General features: G+C 40.8%; 3 protein-coding genes across 6 annotated transcripts; 2 read left to right on the top strand and 1 right to left on the bottom strand.

Annotated features, from left to right (window-relative positions):
* The first annotated feature begins 708 nt into the window (after positions 1-708).
* On the top strand, positions 709-8,860 carry LOC136012547 (C-type lectin domain family 12 member B-like). 3 transcript variants are annotated; one of them, XM_065675650.1, is made up of 6 exons: positions 709-2,970; positions 4,137-4,226; positions 5,366-5,464; positions 5,699-5,853; positions 6,406-6,518; positions 8,238-8,860. In XM_065675650.1, the coding sequence occupies exons 1-6, from the start codon at positions 2,859-2,861 to the stop codon at positions 8,311-8,313; spliced, it is 645 nt and encodes a 214-aa protein (XP_065531722.1). In that variant the 5' UTR covers positions 709-2,858; the 3' UTR covers positions 8,314-8,860. The 3 variants fall into 3 exon arrangements, with proteins under 3 accessions (XP_065531722.1, XP_065531728.1, XP_065531716.1); XM_065675644.1 differs by having other exon boundaries at positions 712-2,970; positions 8,190-8,860; XM_065675656.1 differs by lacking the exon at positions 4,137-4,226 and having other exon boundaries at positions 711-2,970; positions 8,190-8,860.
* Positions 8,861-12,528: 3,668 nt separating this feature from the next.
* LOC136006088 (oxidized low-density lipoprotein receptor 1-like) lies at positions 12,529-18,552 on the bottom strand. Its single transcript, XM_065664116.1, has 6 exons — positions 18,462-18,552; positions 16,861-16,959; positions 16,381-16,530; positions 14,524-14,675; positions 13,228-13,346; positions 12,529-12,960 (listed from the first exon to the last, which is right to left on the bottom strand). Exons 1-6 carry the CDS (start codon positions 18,550-18,552, stop codon positions 12,798-12,800), a joined length of 774 nt encoding a protein of 257 aa, XP_065520188.1. The 3' UTR covers positions 12,529-12,797.
* A 4,376-nt stretch (positions 18,553-22,928) lies between these two features.
* TMEM52B (transmembrane protein 52B) lies at positions 22,929-27,542 on the top strand. Of its 2 annotated transcripts, XM_065675631.1 has the most exons (6): positions 22,929-22,985; positions 23,191-23,550; positions 24,142-24,185; positions 24,873-24,911; positions 25,872-26,038; positions 26,471-27,542. In XM_065675631.1, exons 2-6 carry the CDS (start codon positions 23,503-23,505, stop codon positions 26,719-26,721), a joined length of 549 nt encoding a protein of 182 aa, XP_065531703.1. In that variant the 5' UTR covers positions 22,929-22,985; positions 23,191-23,502; the 3' UTR covers positions 26,722-27,542. The 2 variants fall into 2 exon arrangements, with proteins under 2 accessions (XP_065531703.1, XP_065531707.1); XM_065675635.1 differs by lacking the exons at positions 22,929-22,985; positions 24,873-24,911 and having other exon boundaries at positions 23,064-23,550.
* The last annotated feature ends 279 nt before the right edge of the window (positions 27,543-27,821 follow it).

Genomic DNA, 27,821 nt, shown 5'->3' with positions numbered 1-27,821 from the left:
CACTGACAATACTCAGCAGACCCAAGTCATAATTCATGGGAATAATTACCAGTTGAACTACCTGGAATTCCTTACAATCGCAGCAGGAAGTGCAAGGTACAGTGCAAGTAAAATATAATGTTCCATCTGTTTCAAACCATTCAAGTTGAAAAATATAACTCTTCTAGGCTGCCACATTTTACCGCTTTTTCTTCCCACAAGCTAACACTTGGATTTTATTTTTTTCTAGCAATCATCTGCTATATGCCTTTGTTATATGCTTTGTGAAAACAAATGTTAGCCTTTGGGTTTCCTGCTGGCTGCTTGGTGTGCCTTTGAGAGTAGCATTCACTTTTTAGGGAGCAGGTAGGTCAAGCCAGTGGTGATAACTTGCAGGGTACATTTCTTTGGCTGGGTGATCTTTATAAACTATTTCCATATCTTTGTAGAGTAAGCTCTATTTGGTCTTAGCCCATATCTTGGCCCCAGCAGCTTGGAAATGGTTTTTCCCCTGTTAACAGTGGCCTGTTTTAGAGGGATGAATTTATATTATCCAGTAATTTAAATTCAAGCAAATCCATTATTTCATCCAATCTGCCTTCTATCTCAGAGGCTGTCAAAGACCTTCTGACTACACATTTAAGGAGTCCAAGAAACAATCTGCTCGATGAGTTTCAGCATCTTTGGGGATAGGGAAGGCCCACAATCCCTCCATGCACTGAGAAGTTCAGAAAAGAGGTTCACTTGAAGCACATTTTGTGTGGAACATAAAACCTAGTATAGTATACTAGGTGTGAGAGTAAAACCCATGGTAGAAAATAAGACATCATAAATCTTGAAAAGTTTGGGAACTAAAGAGCAGTTGTTGGCTTCAACATCCCTTCAAACAGGACATGGACAGTGAAGAAAATAGGGGTGTAGTGAATAAAGGGGTACATTCAGGGAATGAGCCCTGCAGTGCCCTTTTGAAGTGGAAAGAGCATGACAGCTTCGCATTTGCCCATCTTCAACAAAACAATCAAGACAGTGAAATTGGAGGATGCTAAATGTCAGCTGCAGCATAGGAAAAAAGCAGAGTTCATGGATGTCAGGAAGGCAGGTTCTGAAATAAGAAAGTTGAACCAAACACACCTGCTGCACAAGTCCTCTTCACATCCTTCACTACATCCCCTGCTCCATGCCTTGCACAGACTGCATCCTCTCTCATTCCCAATGTCCTTTATCTCCTTGCTATGAGCATACAAGCTCCTGGACGGAAAGCTGGTGCTCAACATCACCTACACATGGTGGCCTCAGGAACAGTGCCACCAGTATGGCAATCCACCCTTGCTTTGTCACCTAGAACTCCATCTGCATACTGCCTCTCTGGGCAGTGTGCTCAGGCATCCCAGAAGCCAGCTCTCAAAGTGCAAATGTCCAGCCCCTACTCCCACACCTAAGGTGCCAGGACAGAAGGATGGAGCTGGGCATCACCTACAGATGTTGTGGTCCACAACTGTGCCACCCACATAGCAATCTACTCTTACTTTTCATCCTAAAACTATCTGCCTACTGCCTATCTGTTGAGTGCTCTCAGGCACCAGAGAGTCTGGGAGATCTTCATCTTTGGAGACCGCATGAGCTTGACTTGGATAAGTCTTTGATCAAGTTCATCAGAGCTCAGTGCTGCCCCAGCTTTAAATAGGTGGTTGAACTATTTGAGTTCCAGAGGTTTCTTTCAAACAACAGCACTTAGGACATAAGTCTTAAGACACCATGGTTCAGCCATGCATCTTTTCTTGGGGTACCTGAACTCTTGACACAGTTCTCAGCTCTGGCTCATGTATCTCTAATGACAGGTGTCCAGCTACACAACCTCACTGCTACCCTACAGATTCACATTGCTCTAAGCCTGACTTGTCTTTCCCACAGAAACTTTTGTCCTTAACAGGATCTTTCAACTGCTATCGGTTTGTCCGTAGAGCATGGTCTTTCTGCGGTCCCTGCCTTCACTTGGTCTGTTTTTGTATTTGTTTTGTGTTAAATTAAATAAGCCTCTACTCATCTGAAACATCTGAGGCAGCAGGAGAGGTGCCAACCTTTCAGAGACTTCTCTCTTGTTATCATGAATTCAATGCATCCTACGTTGTCCTGGTAGGGAATTTGCAGAAGAAAAAGGGAAGAGTGCACAGTGCTGAGCAGAAAGGACAATGAACTGTGAACCAAGCTTTGCAAAAGCAAAAAATGGGCTCCTATTGTAGCTGAGTGGTGCAGAGAATTTGAGTTACTAAATAAAGTAGCATCCAGTCTGTTTCTCACTTTCTAAATTTTTCTCTCCAAGTTACTAAAATGTGGAACAGATAAAGAAATTTTGGGTGGTCTACTATTGTTACTGTGTGCATTCTCCCCTAAAGATTATAATAACTTTTAGCTTCCTACTCTTAAATCATAGAATCATGGAAAGATTTAGTTTTATAGCCCTTAACACTTAATACTGAAAAAGGCACAGAGCTGAAGTTAGTCTACCTCTGAGATGAATTGAAGGTGTTTGTTTCATTTTTGAATGTGAAAAGTTCAAAGGAGATGAAAGTCATGGGAAGGTTAAATGGAAAAGAGAGGAACTACCAGGCTGTACATATGCTGTGACTCATGTCATCCCTACATGTCTTTAGAACTGGTGATGCAGACCCAGGCTAAGACATGATGGGTGGGAAGAGAGGAGTTCTTCCCGAGGGAGGAAAAGGAGAAGTCACATGCAACATTTGAATACTAGTATTTTGCCTTAAGGCATGTAAAGTGTGAATCATCCTCCTGTCCCCACCCTCCTTCTTCTTTTCCTTTTGCTTCTCCTTCACAAATCATTCACTCTGTCTTTTAAGAGGATCATTATTGAACCCCGAATGAGTTCCCAGATGATGCCTATGAATACAGATGAAGAGGGTGGATACTCTAATTTATATCACCTGCCACAGCATCCAGCCAGACACTACATGTCCCTGAACATCAACAAAGGTACAACTGAGGCTTGCTCTTTGAACTTTCTGCACTATGACAATAACAGTAGGACAGTTTCTTTTGTCTAGGTCAGTAACATACTTACATGCTTAATGTTATAGATTTCATGCTTTATTTGGCATGGTTTTGTCTGACAAAACCCAGCATACATGAATGTGAAAATGCATAGAGTGGAACTACTGCCATTACTTGCCTCGGATTTCGGTAGGAAAAGACAGGTCAAACTCTAGAATGTAGGCATAAGCTTTTATGTGGTTAGTATTGTTTATTGTTTATTTATTGTTACAGGAAATGGTTGTAGAGACAGGGCAATCTGACTTCAATAGAAAAGAACACCCTCTACTTTTTTACCTCTACACCTTAATTTGACAGAAAATGCTTAAGGCTGGAAGGGATGAGGCAGCATCAGGCCTGTCATATCATTTCCCTTCTTCAAGTCCCACAGATCCAGTTGGGCTAAATCATAGAATCATAGAACAGTTAGGGTTGGAAAGGACCTTAAGATCATCTAGTTCTAATTCCTTGGCATGGGCAGGGACACCTCACACTAGGCCATGTACTTCAAGAGGGCATCCAGTCTTGAGTTAAAATATTTCTTTATCTAAAGGTCCATCATACCTCATTGCCATGGTTGGTTGGTGATGGTAACTCTCAGGAACTTTTGAACCTAGGAAAACCTCAGTGGATACCTTGTACTCCAGAATTTTTCTGAACTGGGCTTCAGCTTAGCGCAGAGTGAGCACTGTGTGCCCTCAGAGCAGGAAGGATTTCTGCAAAGTGTAAGATGGTAAAGATGGTATGCAAACCATTGTTACTCTGCTCTGACAAAGCACAGTAACAGATCACTACCAAAGGAGAACAGCATCATCACCTACTTCTAAGGCAAAGGATAACTACAGTGTTTCATAGTTTCATCATTTGTCAAAGACAAGGAATCCCCTACCTCTTCCATTTAAAGCATGTCCAGTGTCTTCTTTCGAAGAAACACCTTTAACAGAGGCGCCACATCTTCTGAGCTTGCATTTGGGTTGATCCTTAAAATATACAGCCTGGAAGGGGAACTCTTTCAAGAGTCACCATATGGCTTTTCATGGAGGGGTGGAGGGTTGGGAGTGCTGCTGAAATGAGTACCTGCTCTTGGATAAATTGTTGGTTTCTCCCAGGGCACTCTCTTCCCTTTGCTGTATGGTGGCCAGCTATCTTTACTTTGTTTGTGCTGTGCCTGGCCCTCACCATAGGAATGATAATCCTAGGTAAGTGCTCTAGTATACTGTGTTCCTTTATTCATGTGTCCATTTTTCATGAAAACTATTACACAAGGACAAAACACCTTCAACCAAAAAAAGAAAGGTGGCTGACTGTTACAAGGACAGTCATAGCTCATTCTCCCCACATATACAGTCCTTTCCTCTCCTCCTAGTTGCCTACGATGAACACTCTGCAGCTGGGTGCACATAAGGCTCTGAGGAAAGCAATATTGTTAAGTCTGGACCTATGCCCAGAGCAAGGATATAGAAGTCAGGATGATATATTTTGGAAGAAGTGGGAGGAATGGATTCTGTACTCATCCATCTATTACTCATTTATTTGCTAATTCAAATTCAGTTATAAAATTCTAATGTTGACTTTCATAAATTAGTCTGTATTTCCCCTTCACCTCTTCTCTTGTTGTTCAAGTCTCCCTACTCTACTGCAAGAGTAGTTCTTATCTCATTCCTTTGATGAACCTTTCATGTTTGTGGACTACTTAAACTAATTCATAGTAGTACACCAAAAATGGGCATACTTTTAGAACTCAAATTCATGAAGAAATCTGTTTTTCTGTCTGTTTCACTCAGTCATCACAGAAGGACACTCATATTTATATTAGCTTTTATAATGTGTGGCTGACCGTACCTATGCTTTCCACCATGGAGCCTGGAGATGACAATGCTGAAGCCAGTGTCAAATACTATTGAGGAAGTTATATGAAAAAATCCTCCCCACTTTCTTCAGAAGTTTTACAAGCTTTTAATAGTAAAAGGCTTTTTCAACCTCAAGAATGTTTAGAATTCTAGTTTTTTTCAAAGTCTTATAAAACTTCCTTTCAGATCAACACCATCAGTTAAAGATAGTCCTTCCTAAGTGTACTTTTTGCATTATTTTAGTCCTTTATTAGATGACCAAGTGATCTGCAATGGCACTGTGATTAAACTGCACTTAACATTTGGAAATGTTTTTATTCATCATTTTCTCATCTGCTAATCTCACAATATGAGACACTGTAGCATCAGACTTGCATGTCAGCATGCTGTTGCAGAAAGTGAATTTGCAATATATGATGAAGCATGTGTCATGGTGCAGCCATGTCACAGCTTTCTTGACTCATGAAGAATATCTTTATGAACTCCAGGTCTCAGAGGTTCTAAGGTACCTGTGGGAGATAATGAAAACTTGCAAGGACTAAAAGAGAAATTGTGCTTGATGGGTGATGACAACAGCAAGAACAATAGTAAGTAGAACTACTGCTCACACAGCCTGAAATCTAGGTGTTAGGCCTTATATCAGGTTAAACAAGGATGTTATATACTGTATCAGATTAACTAATGAGTTTAAAAAAAAAAGTGACCCGTAAAGTACCATACACATTTCAGTTCTGCATAACTCTAATTTTTCAGGCCTATGGGTGTAGACTTCTCCACTCCACTTTTGAGCATTTATGAGTGATGGTTTCTTTCTGTTCTAGGACCTGCATGTACTCTCTGCCCTGCAAACTGGAAATGGGTTGGAGGCGACACCTGCTTCTACTTTTCAGAAAAGAAGGCCACATGGCAGGAAAGTGAAGACTTTTGCTTCTCCCAGAATGCCACCCTTCTTATGCTGAAAATGAAAAGCAAGTTGGTATGGTTCCAATCATACTAGCATTTCTTTGAATTGATATCAACTACTCCAAACTCCTTGCCAGTCAGCAAGTATCTTTTGATGTTACATAGGAATAGAGGTACTGTTAGCAAGGTCTGAGGCAATGCAAATTGCAGAATGTTTGACCACAAATGTGTAATGATGAGGTAGCTAGCAACACAGGATATTACTCAGCCAAACAGTGAACATGAGCATCGTGGATCCTGTGACGGTTATAAGGAGTATGCTCTTCATTCAGGAAATCTCTTTTAATACTCTGAGAAAGAGGGCTTTAAAAAGAATTGCTGCCCTGGTCTTACATTTAGTAGAGATGTCAGACACAAAATATTCCAAACAGAAATGCATGCCAAATAGAGATATTTTCACTTGGAAAAAATTATGAGGGCCTGATAAGTTGTTCAGGAAGTCATTGTCAAATTACCTCCTTTGATTCTTTCTTGATCACTTCCTCCCTTAACAGTAGCTGTTTAGGTACAACAAAGAAAATTACCTACATACTTCTTGGTGATAAAGGTTTTGCATTTTTTATAGATTAGCATATCTCAAATATTACTGAAACAGTTTTACTGGATTGGATTGTCATATGGAGTTGATGGCTGGTCTTGGGTAGATGGTACGAAACTTTCTACAAAGAGACTGGACTGGTGAGTTTTCTGAACTTAAACAGCTGGTGGTTTTTTGTCTTTTCTTGCACAATATCCTCCCTGTGCACTGAAGGAGGAAGAAACCAAAATCCCACTAACAGCAAAGCTTCAAGGCAGAGTACAGCTGCAGATGTATTTGGAGTTAAAATAACTCATTCTGGCGTGGAGTCCCTGTGCTGGTTTTGGCTGGAATAGAATCAGTTTTCTTCATAGTAGCCAGTATGAAGCTGTGGTTTTGGTTTGTTCTGGAAACAGTGTTGATGATACAGGGATATTTTTGTTATTGCTGAGCAGCGCTTGCACAGAGTCAAGGCCTTTTCTGCTTCTCACATCACCTACCAGTGGATGGGCTGGGGGTGCACAAGAAGCTAGGAGGGGACACAGCCAGGACAATTAACCCCAGCTGATGTCATGCTCAGCATATAAAGCTGGGGGAAGAAGAAGGAGTTATGGCATTTTTTTGCATTCTTATGTGTATGGCTTTTGCTTTATCTATTTAACAGTCTCTATCTCAACCCCTAAGTTTCCTCAGTTTCACTTTTCAGATCGTCTCCCCCATCCCACTGGGGCATACGTGAGCGAGCAAGCCACTCTGTGGTACTTGGTTGCTGGCTGGGGTTAAACCATGATACCCTCTGGAACAGACAATGAGTTTCAGAAAACTAGAAGTGTGAGCAGGACAAGGAGTCAAAACCACTGCAGCCACTGACTGATCTCACAATATAAAACCATTAATTTTATGAAATATTTCATGACTCTATAGGAAGCAACCCACACTTCCTTCAAGACAGCCTACCTCCTTCAAAGCCTGCTTACACCTCCCTCTTCTGCTCAGCCACCAACATTTTGAAACCTTTATTACACACAAAAAAAGTCAACATTAGGTGGTGCAAACCCGTTTTTACTTTGTTTTGTAAAATCTCATTCATTTACTTGGTGCATCTCTCCTTTACTAACCATGGGGAAAAAAATTAATTCCCATTATGCTCTGTGTGAAATAATCACTGTATGCAATAACGTGAGAGTCTTCTTCAGGATCTGGAGAACCTTTTTCAAGTGAAGATTCTCCAGTGTCTCCTTGGAAATACATGCTCATTTTTCTTGCAAACTCTTACACTTCCCAAAGCTAGTAAACATCAGGCAGAACGATCTGACTTCTATTTTGGCAGACTGCCTTTCAGTTTCCAGACCCAAATTATCACTACATGAAACAATAGCTGGACAGGCAGCTATTGTGAGGAACTAGTACTATTTTCTTTTTTGATTTTATGATGGTACATACATAGGCTTCCTTTTTTACATCTTAGAGCTGAAGGCAGGTGAGAGAATGATAATAGAATCATAGACTCCTAGAATGGTTAGGATTGGAAAGGACCTTAAGATCACCTAGCTCTAACCCTCTGCCATGGTCAGGAATGCCTCACACTAAACCATGTCACCCAAGGCTCTGTCCAGCCTGGCCTTGGACACTGCCAGAGATCCTTCAGACTTGAATTATATGAGCTATTATGACCTTCAATATTGTATATAAACTTTTATAAATCTTAAAATGGCTAAGAAACTTTTGCAATAATGTATAATTGTCCAAAAGGGCTTTATGTTTTTTTAAAACATGTGTACATGGGAATTTTTAACAAGATGGTCTGTTGTTTTGTTTGTTTGTTTTTCTAGGATTGATTTGTCTTTTAAGCAGAACTGTGCATACCTATTTTATCATAGGTCAACAGTTTACAGTGAGAATTGTTATGAGAAACATCCCTGGATTTGTGAGAAGGCAGCAGTGCAGCTGATCTAAAAAGATTATCAACAGAAAAAGAACTGGAAGAGGATGAAGACTTTGATGTTCAGATTTTCAAAGAAGGGGTGTAAAATAATGTTTAATACAAATTCAGAGCAGAGTCCATCCTTTCTTCCTAGTGCATTCACACAAAAAATAGAAATGATACAGAAAGCCTTTGCAGATTAAAGGAACCAGTATTAACAAATATCTGTGAATCAGAGACAAAATATTAGTCTTAGTGTTCTAGTTCAGAAACCTCTACTTAAGCAATGTTGACAGTCTTGAGCATTACTTACAGCCAAGGAAATCAGAAGTGTAAAGGCCTTTGGGACCACTTCTTGTCACTCTGATTGGAAGTTCATGTATATCCATCTAAGCTGACCTCTCATAGTTCTTAACTATTTCCAGCCCTCTCTTCAGCACACTCACTTTCAGCTATTCTGTATTATTTTAAAACTCCAAGGCAGTCTCCTCTCTTTTACTACTCAAAAATGTGTGTCTCCCTTGTTCACTACTTGGCAGTGAAGCATTACTTGGCACCCTTGTCCTCTTCTTGACTGGGTATAATATATGAACAGGGACAGGTAACCCGGAAGGAACATAGAAACACTGTCTGAGGATGCAGGAATAAGGTTAAGAAAGCTAAAGCCCAAAAGGAATTGAATCTGGTGAGGGGGGGCATCAAAGGTGAAAAGAATGGCTTCTACAAGCATGTAAGTGACAAAGAAAGGGAAAAATGCAGGGAAAATGTAGGCCCTCTGCTGAATGAGACCACCATTAAGTTCAGTAAGGAGAAGTGCAAAGTCCTGCAACCAGAAAGGAGCAACCTCATGCACCAGTATATGCTGGGGACTGACCAGCTGGAAATATGCAGCAAATATGACTTCAGCATGGTCATTTGACTGTCCGTCTCCAGGAAATGCTTTACCCACAAAGGCATCTTGTGCATTTGTGTTCCAGCTGGGTGCTCCAATTCCATATGTCACTTGAATCTGTTTGTTTCAGGTGCTGCTGTTACTAGCTGTGTTCTTCTGAAAGAAGTCCAATAAATCTAAAGATTGAGAAACAATAAAATACAGGAAACACTGAATAGTGAGGAAGTACTGGGTTTCCTGCTGATGGCTTAATCAGACTTATGAGGTCTTTCTCTGCCAAAAAAATATTTTACAAATGAATGTTTTTCTTTCAAATCAGAACAAAAGGGCAACCCTTCTACAGAAGTGAGCACTTCCTCCTGTTCAGTCTCCTGATGGGCCTCCAGAAGGGTGACAAGCAGGGAGGGTATGTAGGTTTTCAGGATAGAAGTCATATGTGTGCAAATCACTGACTCCAAATTTCTGAAACAGAAATAGGCTTCTCTGGAAGCATTTAGACAAGCTCTGCCTTTTAGCTTTCTAGTGTAAAACCACAAAGTTCTTTATGCTGAATTTACAGGGTGAGAAAAATTAGCAAAATTAAAAAAAAATCCCCACATGATTCTAACCAGAGAACTGGAAGATGAGTAATGTTTCCCTTTTTACTTCTTCTTTTAGCGTTAAAACTAGTTCTTTAAGTGTTAAAACTAGTTCTTTTAACCAAGAGGGTTTGAGATGAGATGGTGGCGGAAAGAGAATCAAAGATTAGAGACAGGGCAAAAGATTAGGCTAAACAAGTTTGAACGCATTGGTTTAAATGCATTCTGACTCTGTCTGAAGCATTCCAACTGCACAAAAAAAATCTCTCTTGACCATCTTTCATGCCTTTGACTTTGATTTTAGGTCCACGACATGAACACATACTTTAAACAAAACTGAAAACCTTGGAAAACTTTAATATTTCACTCAAAGCACCAAATATGCAGCTGTATTTACTGTTGTATATTCAATAAATCATTGTGCTTCTCTCCTTGCTTCCTTGTTCTCCCAGCAGTCTTTAGCAGAGGTGATTTAGCAGTATTTTTTATCTATCTATCATGTAGCTGGGCAACTTGAAAATGACAGTATATTTTGCAAGGCCTGCTGTTAAAGACAGCACCTTCTTTTTCCACATGAAATAAAAGATGCATGTATTTTCTTTGCTAATTATGAGTATCTGGATCCTGCTGCAAGAACATTTTTCCCCACTTGGATTTAAGGTTTTATGATGCAGATGGTTTATTGACTGTCTGCCACCAGGATAAAGAGTATGAAAATGCAGAGAAGAAAACTCATTAAAAAGCAAAGCTGTGACATTCCATTCAAGGTTGCATCTCTGAGCTTTGTCAAGAAATGAGCTACTTATGCAGCTATACATCAATATGAAGCAAATGAAAGCAACAGAAGAAAACTAAGTGAGCAGAACTATTTGTCTTTAAAACACATAGGCACTATGAAGAAAAACATTCATAGGTTTGGTAGATCTACTGAGACAAATATGTTGGGAACAGTAAAGAAATTATTTGCCAAGGAGCACTGAGAGGGGCTTGTGAGATGATCACTTGTTTTGTAACAACATGCCAGAGGTACAAGGCTTATATACCGATCTTAACAGACTTGGTATTGAATTGAAAAGGCTAATTATATACTCAATTTTTTTATCACAGTGAAAAACATAACCTCAAGAATACAGAACTGGCTGTGCTAACAAGACCTTACAGCAACAACAGAGAACTAATTACTGATCTAGCAGTAGCTATCAAAAAAAACCCTTTTACTCTTTGTCCTTTTCAGTGTGCAACAAAACCCAAAGATTTGCCTGTGAGCATTGTATAACTCAGAGTCAGTTCATTCAATTAAAGGATGGTATGCTGCCTTTTGAACTTTGTCAGTTTTAAATGATTTCTGCAGCCAAATGACAGCAGAGATGACTGCTTTCAAGACAAAATGACATTGAAGTTGTGGTAATTTCGAAGGACCACACTTCATAGGTAGCTGTGCAGAATGCAATGATTAGCCCTGTATGTATGTTACCCCTCCCACCATTCATGTTTTACCTACATCCCCTGTAGACCAGTTAGTGCTGGGATCCCAGGTAGTATCTCCATGGCTGCTTAGGCCCTGTGCTTAGACTTAGAAAACGCAGCATTTCCAGACTACGAGATAGCTGTGTGGCAAGAAGTTGTCCCTACTTCTCTAAATCATTTTGTCATATCCATAATTAAGGTAATGCCAAAGAACAGGTAAATGCCCCATCTTTTGCAGTGCTCAAGGCCAGGCTGGACTGCTCAAGAAAGCTGTGAATGCTCTATCCCTGGCAGTGTTCAAAGCCAGATTGGACAGGGCCTTGCATGACATGGTTTAGTGGGAGGTGTCCCTGCCCATGGCAGGGGGGTTCGAACTACATGATATTAAGGTGCTTTCCAACCCAAACTGTTCTAGGATTCTATGATTGCTAAGCACTCATTTAGTAAGGGAGGCAGCACACTTGTTGGCTGTTACTACTGCACACTTCCGATGCATGACTTTATGCCTGAAATAAACATAATTAGAGACTTGCCTAAATATCTTCACTTTCCAACAGTTCAATTTTCATTGAATGTCTCAAATTAGTACAAAATACACACAGGAACAGAAGTTCTAACCATAAACTTGACTGCTCCTGAGAGATTTTAAAGACTTCTGTTCTTCATTAGTGACATGGAAGACAGATGCTCTCTCTGAAGCAGTCTTCTCTTTGAACAGCCTCTTAAACAGCAGCGAAGTGGCAGGAGGCTTTGCACCATTAAAGGCCCTTTATTTGACAGTTGTTGAGTCACTTTGTGCAGTGACTTACTGAAAAGATACACTACAAAAAAGGTCAATAGCAGCAACATTTATTCCAGTTGTGAAATTCTGCAGCAGAATGGAAAAAAAATCGAGAAATCAAAGAACTGCATCATGTGTGATATGGATTATTTTCAAGGCAGATGTCTTAGAGGAATGCAGCTGCAATAATACAGTAGTAGTTGGACTGGCATTCCTAGGTGTTAAAAATTGCTGACTTTCCTCAATGAAGATGTGTTGTGTATTTGCCTTCTGTTTTTTTGAGGCCATAAGGGATGCAATCCCATTTCAAAGTTTTTTTCTCTAACCAGGAGGACTAGAAATATTTTTGTCTTTTAAGGGAAGCTCTGATTTGGTTGAACTTTCAGTTATCAGCAGGTGGAGAGTGAAATTAAATAAAATATTTGGAAATCTATCATAAATTGGGAGCTCACATCTGTGAATACCCAATGGATAGATTTCGAAAACATGACGTGTTGCTCTTACAAGCTGTCATTGATAGCTATTTCTGGGAGATAGGTATGAATCCTTACAATATAGTTCCAGAATCACATACTTAATTTTGTTTCATTTACAAAGGCATTTATGAGAAGTGTCTGCATAAGAATGCAAGAGCTGAAAGAAGAAAGAGGAAAATAAGTTATTTCTAATTAAAGCCCAAGGACTCTGACTGAGCTAAGACTCAGGATAATACTTTTCCTCTTGCAAATTCTGGGCCAGAACTCACCCCCACTGTTGTGAGTGTATCCCAGGAAGGGGCTCTCTACAGAGCTCTGCACCCTAGTGCCTGTCTGAGTAGCTCACTTGCTCGACCATCACAGGATCCACCACTTTCTCACAGATGTAAAATTTGTATTCACCACACTGTGCAGTGTCTATGTTTGCACCTTGAAGCCACACACAATCTAGAGAAGGACTGGAGCTGGCTCGTTGGATCCGAAACCTGTGAAAAAAAAATAGCAGAGATATTCATCAGCCCATGGAGAGTCACAGGCTGATCCAATAATTCCTGACTGCTGCTACCCATTTGACCCATAAGTTCTCTGCTGGGGGCTTGCCTAGGTTGGTGAGTGAATGATGATGGGAAACCTGTCTGCTGACAAGCAGGCAGGGCGACAGGCCATTACTGAGTGGAAGTTAAAGTCTGCTGCTTCTGACTCAGAACAAATATGCCTGGACATGGTCTGCTCCTATCTGTGTAAGGACTTACAAATCAGGGGAGAAAGCTGATCCATCCTCCCACAGCCAGGGCCCCTCGGCTCTGTTGCGAGACAGCCCAATCCAAAAAATTGAAGAACTGCGAGACAGTGCTGATCGCATTATGAAGTCCTGTGGGGAAATTCAAAGCCTGTGAATCACATCCCTGCTTCAGTCACAACAGCCTATGATTTGGAAAAGCCGAGAGGCAAACGAAAGTGAGCTGCTCTCACCTGTTTCCCAAGTGAATATGGGCCCTGCCTCCTACTTCTGGTCGTCAGTGCTGTTTTGGACATAGGGAAAATGAACCTCCTGAAAGCTTTCATAGTTCTCAGCTAAAACCACAGTTGAGATGAGATAACCAAAGCTAGAACATAAGCTGCGTAATGGGTATAGGATAACAACTTCCTTCCAACACCCTGATTGCTTAAGCCAGGCAGGAAAAGGCCTTTGAATCATTTGCTGTCCTTTTACACAAGGAATTCAAAATATAGACAATAAAACCATGGAGTTCAAGACATAATCACAGAATCATAGAATGGTTTGGGTTGGAAAAGGACTTTAAGATCATCTAGTTCCAATCCAGCCTCACATTAGACCATGTCGCCCAAGGCTCTGTCCAACCTGGCCTTGAACACTGCCAGGGATGGAGCATTCACCACTTCTTTGGGCAGCCTGTGTCAGTGCCTCACCACCCTCACAGTAAAGAACTTCTTCCTTACATCTAACCTGAATTTCCTGTTTAACTTTGAACCCACAACCCCTTGTCTTGTTGCTGCTGTCCCAGATGAAGAAACCCATTGCCATTAAGGGTCTGGGTAGAACTTCCTTTGCACTCAAGAGCTCTTCTGGTTGTGCTTTGTCTGTTACTTCATCTACAATGTAAGAGTCAGAAAAAGATACAGATCCTCTTCTGCTCATATGGGAGAAGACGTCAGGGAGCCGGCCAAGCTGGTGAGCTTTCTAATTGTGGACAGGCTTCTGACATTTGCTAAATAGCTTGCCCTAGCAAGAAAACAGAAGAGTTGCCAACCAGTACTACTAGCTCAGTTATATTTCCCCTGAGGTGGGACAGCATCTAGACATAGACCCAAGCTGGGTCTCCATGAAGTCAGTAGAGAAGCACCAGGGAGGGTGCAGCCACAGTACAGGCAGGAGGAATCCAAAGGGGCATGGTCAGTTTTTGCCCCTGGTCCAGCACACACATGCCATAGCATCCTGCACCAGTGGAAGGATGGAATGGCTGCCTAGGCCACAGTAAAATGAAGACTGTATAGTGAGAGAGAAAAAAAAAAATATATATCTTTACCAGCTTTTCCTTACTCTCTATCTTAAGAAGTCTGGAATCCAGAGCCAAGCATTTTGCCTTGCTTTCTTGCCAGGTTTTCCATTCCTCTGAAAAGAAGTAGCAGTTCTCCCCGTACTGTAGCCAGTTCTCAGGGCAAGGAATACATTTATGTCCTTAAAAACAACAGAGTACCTGATCAGGTTTGTCAGTGACAGCAATCTCTAGTGGTCTAGTGGATCCCTGCAGGATCACTAGAGCAGTGCAGAGCCTCTCTATCACAGAGGAGCAACAATTCCCCCTTCATTCTGCAGATAAATTCACGTCTTCATTGGAGACATAATAAATCCAGTTGCCAGAAGACCAGAAAAATATTTCTAAATGAAAATCAGAAAAAACAAATAATAAAGATTTTTTGAATCTGACCAGGAAACCTGGAGGTGCTGGTAACATACAAATAGAGTAAATTTTGGAAGGTTGAGACATGTGCAAAGACATGGATCTAGGTGGATGTAAAATACCCCCTAGACTTTCAGTCATACGGGTGCATCTCTGTTCATGTGAACATACTTTTTACTTCTTGTTAACATAGAATCATAGAATGGTTAGGGTTGGAAAGGACCTCAACAGCTCTTCCTTGCTATGTGCTTTACAATTCAATTTATCCTTTAACTTTTCTTATAACATTTCATGCTTGCTGTGGATTCAGTGTGCAGATCTCAGATAGTGATGGCCAGCCAAAGCGAAAGATGAGCCCACTGTTGTTAAAGAAAATGCCTTTTGGACAGCTGCACTTTGACTCTATTCTGCCACTTTATTCTGTTAGCTGTTGGAACCCTGAGTAGTACTGAAGCCAGGAGGAACTCAAAATGTTGGATTTTTCTTTCACTTCTGCACCGTTTGGGGAACTCCATTTCTAGCTGGAAACCGAAATAATCGCAAACAGCAAGAAAACCTGCCAGCCAAAGTATTTTGAAGACCTCTGGGAACTGGGTCCCAACCATAGGATGAATCATGTTCATGGCTCTCCAGTTCACAGGACCATTTTATATTGTAATTAACCAGTGCCAGCTGGGAATTTCAGGACTTGATGCTGGATGGCAATAGGTAACACAGCACAGTGCACTTGACTCTTACAAGTACCTTATGGCTTGTGCTAAACTGAAATGCAGACATCTACACAGATGATAACCCTGCCACTCTCTCACAAGATGCTAATTTATTATGATCCTTTTCCCTCTGCAATATGATAATCCAGCATATTCAGCTAATATATCATTAAAGTTTCACATTATTTTGCACAACAAAAAAGAAAAAAATACCTTCAGCATAAAGTCTGTAAACTGTTAAAGCCAGTGGTTACAATCACATTTGGTAGAGAGCAGCAGTATTTACACTGCTGCACCCACTACTGCATAACACAATGAAGCTGTCTTGAGGAATCAAAGCTTTCCAAACAATTAAAGCCAGTAGGAATTTTCCATCAAAATATTTTTACTATAATTTCCTCAAACCGACTGTGAAAGAAGGAGCAGTAGCATCAATGAGTCATCAATTAATTAATTTCTATTAGAAATATCTTGGGTTTTGTTGTTGTTTTTAAAGTGTCATAATTGTAGTATTTGCTGAATTAAAATATTTGGTTTAGGGTATAAACCAGCTCCATTATAAAAATGCGATAAATATACTTCAGAAAGACTGATGCTTAAAAAATTATCAAAATGGAAATGCAGCTTGAAGTTTGTTTTTAAATTAAACCATTCAGGGTTATGTTAGAGATTTTGATTTGTCCTTCCAGTATGGTTGACAGAAAAAAGAAAAAGAAATCAATCTGTGTCTACCATAAAGCAGTGCAAACATCATCTTCCCACCACTGTGTACCTCTGCAGGTGGCAAGTTGCTTTACAGTCTCTGTCAAGTTCAGATTCTGAGCCTGGAGGAGCTCTAGCTGCTGGTTGAGGCTTTCCATAATTGCCTTTTGCAGGGTGAAGTTTTCATCCCTTTCATGCATAAGGTGGGAGACCAGGATGACTTGAATCACAGCAAAACAAGAAGGAAATTGTTCCATTAATATTAAAGCTAAACTGCCCAGTGCAACCTGAATAAACTTATCAAAGACACACGTACCTCCCCATAACTGAATATACCTGGCCTACTTACAGTTTGTGAACACCCATAAGCATGACATAATACATCCCAATTTCAAACACTGGGAGATCTCTTGAGTGGGTAAACTCTTCCAGCAAGGGCCAGTTTTTTTGCATCATTAATTTCCTAGGCTAATCCTCTTCTTTAACCAATTTCCTAGGCTTTTAGTTGCTCATACTGAACTCTGAACACTCCTTCTGTGACCATACTTACACTTTGCAGCCAAGACTCCTGCAGCTGCCACTGAACTTAGGCAGAAGACCCCAAGCACCGCTGTAGCCAGTCGCCAACAGGAAGATGGGCTGGGGGAATCTGAGGCAGACAAAAAGAAGCAAAGGCAGCAAGAACAGGAACCTCTCATCTTTGTATCTGCAGATCCTACGATGCACAAAACAACATGAATGGTAGTTCACCCAGTGAATTCCTGAGTTTCAGACTGGTGTGCGGTATTACATTATGAAAACTGTCCCCTTGTTAGGCTATGGCCAGTCTTCCAGCTCCTTAGCAGCTGGGGGCTGGAAAGGGAGCAAGTCATGGAGACCAGTGGGAAAGAACATCAAGGAAGTATTTGTGCTTACAACATGGCTGAAATTTTCATATGTAGCCAGGTATTGGTATTTTTACTTTTGAGTGCCTAACCTGCCAAGAAGGAATGAATTCACTGTTTCAGAAAATAACCTCAGAAATAGTCACCAGTGAAAGCCAGGCCCCTGTAAAATAACATGAAACTAGTGAATGCAGATGTGAACAAGACACAGCTGCACAGAAACAGTCTCACACCTGGAAATGCACACACACATTCTTGAAATATGGGCAAATGCAAGTGCCCATGTGAATTTACACAGTCCCAATACTCAGGGGAAAGGACTGCTTCCAATTATGACTTTTGTGTTCTTTTACTAAAGCACAGTCTGAAATGTCAGTAGGAATACTAATATTATGTTGAAGTCACCAGCAGAAATACCAGCATATCAACCTGTGGCATTTCTGCATTTTATTCCCTGTGTTCCCTAAATCTTCAACCAAAGAACCCTACTAGATTACTGGGCATTCAGGTTCAGCTTCCAAGGATAAAACTCAAGGAAGCCTTAAAAAGTGAGAATGAGATAATCACTGGCTAGTCAATAAGGGAAAATTTACTTCAGAAAGAGCTTTTTAATCGACTAGATTATTATCAAATTTATCAAATGCATCACCAGACATTTAGTCAGGCTGGAACATAACATTCTCATTGCTTTGCTACTACCTTCCATATTGAGCAATCCTAAAGCACTAATGCAAGCATAAAGAATATAGATTTGCAATCAGTCACATTCCTCCCTTCCTCTGAGAAGCTCTGTAGCACAATTTTTATGTTTTTAAAGTACAAAAAGGTATTTGTCCATCTATTCCTTTCCTTGAGAGAAAACATCTTTTCCCTTAGCATTTACTTAGCTCAGTTTGTCAGATTTAAATGAGTAAAGCTGAAAGACTTGCAAATTCCCTTTGACAGATACTTCATTAAATTCCAGGAGCTGACACTTAATGTCCAACTGGAACACATCTATTTTTACTTAACTATCTCTCACAACCTTATTTATATCTCTCCTCTCAAATTGAGGCATTTTTTCTGCATTCTGCACCCTTCTATTCCTTTTAATCTCCTGCCTTCTTTCTTTTCTCCCTTCAATTTCTTAAAAGATTGGAGTCCAAAGGGCTCCCAGAAGCCAGATTCTTCTTGGTAGGTGACATCCTCCTCTGAGCACCACATCAGAAATGTTCTCCAAGGTGAGAATTTGCCTTGGAGAGAACTCCCCCTCCAGCACCATCATTACCTTTTGCTGTGGCAGTCTGGAGGTCCTGGTCCTGGGATTTTTCCAGTGTCATGAATTTCAGGTCTGCGTAGGTCACTTCTTCACTTGTCATTTCTGGCAAGGTTATAGGAGAATTCAAGTTTGATTAGTCCCACAGGAGAAATAGGGATAATCTGATCTGGCTGGGATGAAACGAACCATCAGTGTCATTGACAGCTAACAGAGTGATTCACGCAAAAGTTGAATGGGGTTTTTTGCTCATGCTAAAGGATTTCATGATGCAGGGATACTGGGGGTTGTTTACAGGCAGCAGAGTCCCAGAATAGTATTTAAATCTCCTAAAATTCAGTGGGGCATGGAAATCTTACAGTTCTCAGTTCCTGGAACAGATGCCTAGAGTTCCCTAATTTGAGTACACTTTTTCTGTAGGAAAAAAAAAAAAAAACCCAAAACAAAAAATGGAAGGCAAGATGTGAAAAGGAAATTACATTAATTTTGGATTGAGTCTAAACAATTCCTTGAAGTTTTTCAGCAGCAGGAGTGTTTGTTTCCTGGGTTTATTATACAGTGATAAATATTCAGTAAATTCAGTGAGAAGGGCTCCTTGATTTCTCAAGTGGCACAGGAGAACTGGAGGCAAAATGAAGTGAGCAACATCCTGATACCCTTTACTTATTGCTTGTAAGCACACATATCATGTTTGTCTTAATGGGGTACCACACTGACTTGTCACAGTCATTGCCCATTCCTAGGACACAAAGAAATTAATTCAGGTTTCCCATCTGCTGTTCCAGGTATGACTGCACTGTAAAAGGTAGTAAGATGAAGATATCTCCTGAACTAATGGGAAGTCTGGGTAGAAAATTCATGTACCAGAGTATGATGCTGTGCTCCTGGACTTGCTCTGGGCTGGAAGTAGTCTAGGTACAGGTACGTGTGATAATCACTGCATTTAGCAAGAGTGGTTGACAGAGCACAGCAGCATACCATTTCCTCCAGGGCTGCTGCTGCATCCAAGAAGGGATATCAGCTTTAGCACCTGCACCATGCTCTTTGGAAATTTGAGCACTAGGAATAAGATGGAGAAACTTAACTGGTCCTACATTTCCCGGTATTTCTAGGTTTGATGGCAAAATGACAGGAATGAGATCTGAATTTTAAGTTTTACTTCATATGGCTCTACTTCACACAGCTCCAGAACTGCTGCTCTCACCAGCTGTCAACTCAGGAACAAGCATGAGCACAGAACCCAACCCCCCAGCACAGTATCTCACTGGGGCTTAGCTAAGCCCAGGCTGCTGGAGATAGAGCTCTCTGGGTACAGGCCAGAAGACATTCACTGACTTATCTTACCATGAAAAAAGCAGGTGCAGTGACTTAGACTCCAGCATTTGGGCAGACAAATAAAGACAAATAAATTTTAATTTTCAGGATTGCCTTATGCTGCCTTCAATGAGCTGCATAAGGCTCATTGGAGACAGAGCTTTTGAAACTTCTGTCACATTTTCTGTCAAGGAGAGGTAATCCTTATGTCCTACATATGTCCAATGTGGAAAGAGCATGTGTGCTGATTTTGGCTGGGATAGAGTAAATTTTCTTCATAGTAGCTTATACAAGGCTATGTTTTGGAATTCCGCTGAAAACAGTGTTGATAACAGAGGGATGTTTTAATCATTGCTGAGCAGTGCTTACACAGAGTCAAAGCTTTTTCTGCTTTTCACCCTATCCACCAGTGAGCAGGCTGAGGGTATCAAGAAGTAGGGAGGGGACACAGCTGGGACAGCTGACCCCAGCTGACACCAGGGATATCTCATACCATATGGCATATGATATGGGATATGCTCAGCATATAAAGTTGGGGGTAGAAGAAAGAAGGAGGGGCTGTTCCGTGTGACGGTGTTTGCCTTCCCAAATAACTGTTATGCATAATGGAACCCTACTGTCCTGAAGAATGTCTGCCAGTGATAGGAAGTGGCGAATGAATTCCTTGTTTTGCTTTGCTTGTGTGTGTGTCTCTTTCTTTACCTATTAAATTGTCTTTATCTCAATCCAAGAATTTTCTCACTTTTGCTCTTCTGATTCTCTCCCCCATCCCACCAGGCAGGAGTGAGTAAGCAGCTGTGTGGGTCTTAGTTGCCAGTTGTGGTTAAATTATGACTGCATGAAATGTGGGAGGGAAGTGTTCTGCTTCTTTATGCACAGTTTATTAAAAAAGGATCTGGTTTTGCTTTGCAAGAAACAGAGCCCTTTTGGATTATTATCAACCAGTGTAAAATACATGAAAGCTTTGATAATCATGTATCTTAAATGATAGATAATCAGTAAAATGTCTTACTACACCTGCAGAAGTATCGAGGGTTCTTCTGAGCCCCAAATGTATTTCCGTACTTAATATTTCCAAATGTCTATGGGGAAGCATTGGCGATGACTAATCAAGCTGGCTCTAGTGGAACACCCCTTTGAAGAGTATCAGGGGGCAAGCAGCAGTTTCTCAACAACTTCTAAGAGCAGCACAACAGCAGTTTTCCAGCTCATTAGGAAGCTTTACTCCCAGTTAAGACCGTGCTACCTCGGAAACGAAAATTAGAACTGGTTTGAGATGCATCCCTTGATGCAACCAGAAGAGGGAAGCAGAGAGGACACAAATATTTTCTGTCCGTACCATAGCCTGCTTTCTCTGGCATCCAAGAAAGGGTATGTTCAACTCGCAGATTCAGAGCGTAGATTACTATGGAATGGACTCAAGATTTTAAACAAAAACAAAGAATAGAGAAAAAGTCAGTGATGAGATATTTTTGTTTTAGCAGTTCTCTAAGAGTCTGATCACACTTTTTAAACCTTTTGAAAGACGGTAAGGGGGAAATATGAAAGAGAAAAGTCACTTCAATATAGCATAAAGCAAATAAAGATAGAATAGAGATAATGGAGGCAAAATACCAGGGTAATGTGAAGAAATTTAAAGCATTCTTGAATGATAGGCTAGCAAGGCCATGGGTGGATTACTGGAAGCACAGTATTAATGGCAATGCCATAGAAATAGAAAAAGAATGATCAGTAAGATTCATCAACAATGAGTTATGATATGCACTTAACAGGAGGGGTCACTGTTTTATGTCGCACTAATGCTTTTTCTTTAGAGAAATTTTTTATCACTTTATTTGATGTTTCTCCAGTTTTATCCTTCTAGAATTTGAAATCCTCATGAATTTCAGTTAAAAATCAAGTGATACTCTACTGAATTATCACATTGACATTAAAAAGCCCCCAAAAAACACTGTAAATTTGCCCTTTCTTTCCATACCAGTTTTAAAAGTTATACATGTAAGAAAGGCTACTTTACAGTTCTGCTGGGTCTTTTCTTCTAAAACTCTTATAATACACAAAAGAATTTAAGGAGAAAGACAAAGAAGGAGAGAGACAAAAACAGTATTGGGCAATTCTCATATAAATGCAAAGCAAATACCTCATGTTTCTATGTTTCTTATTTGTCCACCAGGTCTCAGAAACCTTCTAGTAATCGAGTAGGATGGATGGATGGATGGATGGATGGATGGATGGATGGATAGACAGATAGATAGATAGATAGACAGACAGACAAAAAAAACTCATGCTAAGGGATGTTTATACTGCACCACTGCTTTTTATAGTTAGAGAATGGTAAACTTTTTTTTGCCTGCCTTGAGAGAGTACATTATGTTCATGAATCCACTGGTCCTGCTCTGCAATTCTAAAATGCATCACCAGGGCTAATGATTCACCAGGTTAATGTGAATGCATTGTGACTGCAACACGGGGCAACAAGTTTCTCTAGTTGCTATCTTGCCCTTAACATATATTAATGTACCAGTCCCAGGTGGTTCCAAACACAAATAGTAACACATTACTGCAGAGCATTTTCTTTCTCTCTCAGCTATTCAGAAGGGAAGGTGAACACAATTATATGCATGTAAATAGCACTCTGAATAGCCACAAGCAGTAACAGAAATCTAAAGCAGTTCTACAACAGAGAAAACTAATGGTTCATTGAACACAACCTACTAATATAACCAGCTGCAGGATAAATAGTGTCCAGGTCAACATGTATTCCCTGTAATGCACAACACTGACTGGGACTTGGCTGGCCATGCAGGAAGTTCAGGTAAGAGGGATGGTGGAGGAGCCTTAAAATAGGAGATACAAGAGGTGTTGCATATGCATACATATATGTGCATGTGTGCATATGCATACATATATGATACGACCTATGATATATATGCACAGATGTGAGAAAAATAAATGCTACAGCTGAACCCAGGACAGATATGTGCATATCTGTTGCATTCATATACACATATATATATATAACTCTCCACATAAAATGCTGTATATAATTATTATATTGCAAATTCTTTCACTTCAGCAGGAATATCTTGCTTGTAACATGCACTCTGGATGTTGACCCTATGGCTAAAGTCAATAGATTGGATCCACAAAGGTGGGACATTGTGAGTGCAGGACAGAAATGGTACTGGAGGAGGGAGAGGAATCTAAACTTCATTTAAACAGGTCAGTAACATGACCTTCAGTCCACCCCCCCTTAGGGTATGGGCGGGGAGATGAATAATTGGGAATGAACAAACTCAGAGACCCTTTCTGCTCACAGAAGGGAAGGGTCAGGTCTGCAGAGATCTCATGATGCCCTTCACTGAACTAGTTCAACATCTAGAGTAAGAACTTGTAGTGACTGCTTTTCTCCTGATCTGACTGGAAGGCTTTAGAGATCTCTTCAAAAGAGGGAGAGAAGCAGGCCCAGAGAATAACAAAAGGAGACGAACAGAAACAAGCATGAATTCCCAGTGACAGAGAAAGAGAGAAAGCAAGCACCTGAAGGGCAGAGAAAGATAAACCAAGAGGAGGAGAAGAAGAGATAGAACAGGAAGAAGAAACTGGATTCAACACACAATAAGAAATCTGCTCCTTCTTCTGGTCAGTGGACTGGTGAGGATGAACAGAAACTAAAGGACAAGAAGACAAAGAGCAGCTTGAGACACCAAGAGGCCACTGAACTACCAACCCTTCAGGGATGCATAGTCCAGTCATGATCTGCTTTGGTTTAGGGTGTTTCTTATGGGTAAGTCGCATCTCAGGTTCCTTTTCATGGCACCTCTGCCCACTTATGAAATTACCTTAGAAAGGCAGAGGAGCATTAGCAATTGACAGTCACAATAATTTCCCTGATATTAGAAAGAACTAGACATATAAAAGGCAGACATGCAGAAGAGAAGGATATTTGCTGCTATTCCAGAGACGGTAACACAGAGATCAGGGTATCCAAAGAAATTAGGATAGGAGTGCTGGAGGGTCCAGGCAGAATTCAAGTCAGTATGGGTATAATACGAAGCAGGGCATTTAAAGGTTCTTAATATTTGAGCATGGAGGAGGATCTACATCTGTAAGGGGAGAGGGAAACCTGTGGTGAGAGTGAATATAAGCTGGGGTGTGTGCTGGGAACAGTGCTAAGTAGGATTTTAATGACTACAGGAAGTTAAGATACAAAACAATGCAGTTGGTATCACAGCAACTTCAAAACTTCAAAAAGGAAGATAAATAACAGTAAGTCCTTACCATAGGAGATTCAGACTGGTAACGATCCAGGTAACAAAACTGTATATGACAAATTTAATTCACTCTATTTGTGTCTTGTTTGGTTTTCCCTTTCTAGTTCTCCCAAGTCAGAGGTGAGGAAAACTGTCTCAACACTGAACTGTGAGTACTTGTCTATTTTGCACTTTTTTAAGAAAACTATGACAGACAAAAGCAATAGTAGACATCACTGTTATGATGTGATGGCTGACAATATGATGGCTGCAGCTTATTTAACTGCAACTACCGAAAACTCACATAAAAACTCCATCTCTTTGAATGTGAAGTGTATTAATTGCTATTTTATTGATCAACATACTGATCATGCCATACTGTTCCTGTTATCTATTTGTGTAACTGTAATAGTTAAGAGCTTTCTGGTGTCATTTTGATTGGCTGAGATTATGGATTTAGAATCAACTGTTCCTTGAAAAAAAATGGTTTGAAATATACTGCTTTAGTGAATATTACCCTAGGGTATGCCATTTGTAAGAATAACAGAAATTATATTCTGACAAAAGCAAATGGGAATGCAGATCCCTAAGGTTTGTAAACAGACCTGGGCAGGCACAAATATCAGGAGAACAACAAAGAGATAAAGCCAAACAGAAGGGAAAGTCTGTCAGGGAGATTGATGAGGTTGGTCAACTCTATTCTCCACGAAGCACAGTGAGTTTCTCACCCTTGTGCCCTTTAGAAGGTGGATGGTAAGTAAGGAGCATGGGAGGAACCTGAAAAGTGTACGGTAGAGATCCTCCCACGTATTTCGTATTCTGTGGCTAACTATTTCTTGTACCCTCTCCTCCTCAGCTGTTCAGGTACAGAGTGGGACCATTTGTGGTACATCTGGTAAGATGGCATATATTTATTGTAAAAATCTGCATCTCTGGATTCCAGAGATTTGATACAATTCCAGTAGCAAAGAGTGGGATTAAATGTGACCTGCTCAAATGTGATGCCACCTCCCACTTTCCCTTGGGACGCTCTAACGGTCTGCAGAGCAAGGCAACCCCTTAGATATCACATTGTCTTGAACAAATCTTGACTTGCCAGACTCCTTTTTTATACCACATATTAATTTAGTCTGATTAACAATACTAGTAAATAATTTGTGGCACAGTATGCCCTTTAAAAGGCCCATTTTTAAAGTAATTTTAGTCTGATTTCTTAGTAATTCTCATCAGGATACGATCAAAAAAGAGGGACATCTACAGGGCTGCATTGATCACTATAGCCAACAGATTGAGAGATGATTTTTCCTCTCTGCTTGTCACTCTTGAGGATACATATGAAATGTGTAGTCCAGATTTGGTCCTCCAGTACAACAGAGATGTTGACAAACTGAAGCAAGTCCACTGGAAAGCAAATATAATGGTTGCAGGTCCAGAGGACATGATGTATTAGGAGGGGCTGAAAGGACCAGGCGTGTTCAGTGTGGAGGAGGCTAAGGGAGCAACCTAATTGCAGTTTTCCACTACCAAAAGTGGATCTTGAGAAAAGATAGAGCCAAAGCCTTCTCACAGATGCCCCGCAGAAGGACCTAAGCTGACTAAGCTGCATACAGGGAAATTCTGGTAAGACAGAAGAAAAAATGCTTCCCCTGAGGATGGTGCAGCACTGAAACAGGTTCCTGGAGGGGATATGGGATCTCCATCCTTGGAGACTGTCCAAACTCTGCTGGACAAAGCCCCAGATGACTAGACTTTATCTAGCATTGAAATTATCCTTGCTTTATGCAGGGAAAGACATTAAGAGTTTCCCTGCAAATAAAATCTTTCTGTCCTAGTCCTGTGTCCTCTCCCTTTCCAGGCTGGTTGTGGTGATCGGTGGGCTGCTGCTCCTGTGTGGCCTGCTTTCCATATGCGTGAGATGCTGTTTTCATTGCCATCGCACAGGGGAGGAATCAGGTCCTCAGCCCTACGAGGTTACCGTCATTGCTTTTGATCACGACAGCACCCTCCAGAGCACCATTACCTGTGAGTTGGCTTTGACAGAGGCTCCTCCATACACCCTGAAGTGAAGGGCTGCACTGACTGTAGCACCGCAAAGCTGACAGAGGGAATTCATGGCAGAATGCAGGGCAAGCAGCATCTGTACATAGCACAAATTAAGGTGTTCACCAGACTTCACATAGCAAGTGCAGCCAGATAGTGAATCAGCTGTGAGACATGTTCGGGTGGAAATGGGGCAGCTAAGAGCCTTGGTGGCATTTGAGGAAGGACTGATTGTGGGATGTTGCTTATGAGTATTCACACGCACCTCTTTTAGGGAAGAATGAAGTGGCAGGAAAAGTCAAACATTTAGGTTGTGGGGAGAGAAAAGCCAGCACGCTTCAGATATATTTGTCCTCCTCTAATCGCATGGTGCTTTCAGGATGAAGCAAACAGCTTTTGTCTCCTCCCTTTCAGCTCTCCACTCTGTGTTTGGGCCTGCTGCCAGAAGGATATTAGCAGTGGCACACTCCCATAACACTGCGCAGGGAACACCACCCCTCTCGGCATCAGACACTCCTCCAGTCTACGAAGACGCTCTGCGCATGAGCAGATTCACAGTCGCCAAGGCAGGGCAGAAAGCGCCAGACCTGGATCCAGTTCCAGAGGAGAAACTGCAGGCATCTGCTGAGGGCAAGGATGCCCAGCCAGCACCCCTAGGACACTAGTGCCTGTTTCTACTGAATGGCAAATAATACAGAACAGTTACATGCAGAGACTATTTTTTCTGGGCAGGGCTAGGAATATCAGGTTAGCTTTCTTAGTCTAATGAGAAAGCAAAAAAGACTAAAATTCCATATATTTTCAGATCAACCATATTTTGGTGGCTTCTTCAGACACTCCCTTCAGATAATTGGCTATTGACATTCTCTGTGCCCATTTATTACATACACACATCACAACTGCCACAGTTTGCACAAATAAGCAGGGAGTGCGACCAAGGTGCTGATCCACTTTGCAGGCTACTGACCTGCAGGGTGATTGCAGATGCTGGCTCATTCTGCTTGCCTCCAGCCTAAGTTTCCTGGGGATGACAGAATGATTTTCATAGCAGGAAAAATAAAGACATGTGAGAAGGTCTTGATACCAAATAATAACACCAAACGTCTGGAAACTGCCATTTATAGTACATAAAAAAAAAAAAAAAAAAAAAAGTTGTGTAGGAACACAGTCTGCATGTAAACAAAAGACAGAATACATTGTTAATATGTGCAGTATATGCCTTAAATGCCCTACAGGATATATAGAATGAAGACAGTCCAGTTCTCAATAGGATAGACAGCAATTATGAAATAGTAGTCACAAGCTCTTATATTTTAATTTAAAAAGATGATGTATGCACTTACAGATCAAAGGGGGGGGGGAGGAGCAATAACATTACCTCTGAATAAAGCTCGATCATATTTTTGTTGCATTCATATTTTATTGTTTATCCTACTGGTGCTGTCTAAAGCAGATCAAATTAAATAAGACCATTTAAAACACTTAAGTCATTTCTCAGATAGAAATAATTTGAGTCTTTCCTTAGCAATACAAATATGTTGAATAATTCAGAAATATTCATCAAACTCTTTGGATGACCATAGGTACAGACCATCTGTAGAATGTTTTCTTGGCCCAGGTACTCTTAAGAAGGTGGTTCTTGAATTACATCAGTATTGCCTCTACCCCATGTTCAGCAACTGAAAACATTAAAGCAGAAAGACATCAAATATCAGACAAGAAGCAGCCATGAATGAACTACATGTATATGTTAATATTGATATGA

This window comes from Lathamus discolor, chromosome 1, assembly GCF_037157495.1.
Source record: "Lathamus discolor isolate bLatDis1 chromosome 1, bLatDis1.hap1, whole genome shotgun sequence".
NCBI classification, from domain to species: domain Eukaryota; kingdom Metazoa; phylum Chordata; class Aves; order Psittaciformes; family Psittacidae; genus Lathamus; species Lathamus discolor.
This window is presented reverse-complemented; position numbering and strand designations above follow the sequence as displayed.

What these genes read in the sequence shown, in the direction of transcription:
- LOC136012547 (XM_065675644.1), top strand. Translation starts at nt 2,859, where the DNA reads ATGAGTTCCCAGATGATGCCTATGAATACAGATGAAGAGGGTGGATAC. An exon ending in CATAGGAATGATAATCCTAG is followed by an intron (nt 4,227 to 5,365) that starts GTAAGTGCTCTA and finishes TATGAACTCCAG; the next exon opens with GTCTCAGAGGTTCTAAGGTA. An exon ending in TCTACAAAGAGACTGGACTG is followed by an intron (nt 6,519 to 8,189) that starts GTGAGTTTTCTG and finishes TTGTTTTTCTAG; the next exon opens with GATTGATTTGTCTTTTAAGC.
- LOC136006088 (XM_065664116.1), bottom strand. Translation starts at nt 18,552, where the DNA reads ATGACAAGTGAAGAAGTGACCTACGCAGACCTGAAATTCATGACACTG. An exon ending in AGGAGTCTTGGCTGCAAAGT is followed by an intron (nt 16,531 to 16,860) that starts GTAAGTATGGTC and finishes CTGTGATTCAAG; the next exon opens with TCATCCTGGTCTCCCACCTT. An exon ending in TCAGCTTTCTCCCCTGATTT is followed by an intron (nt 12,961 to 13,227) that starts GTAAGTCCTTAC and finishes TTTTTTTCACAG; the next exon opens with GTTTCGGATCCAACGAGCCA.
- TMEM52B (XM_065675631.1), top strand. Translation starts at nt 23,503, where the DNA reads ATGCATAGTCCAGTCATGATCTGCTTTGGTTTAGGGTGTTTCTTATGG. An exon ending in GTTTAGGGTGTTTCTTATGG is followed by an intron (nt 23,551 to 24,141) that starts GTAAGTCGCATC and finishes TTCCCTTTCTAG; the next exon opens with TTCTCCCAAGTCAGAGGTGA. An exon ending in GACCATTTGTGGTACATCTG is followed by an intron (nt 24,912 to 25,871) that starts GTAAGATGGCAT and finishes CTCCCTTTCCAG; the next exon opens with GCTGGTTGTGGTGATCGGTG.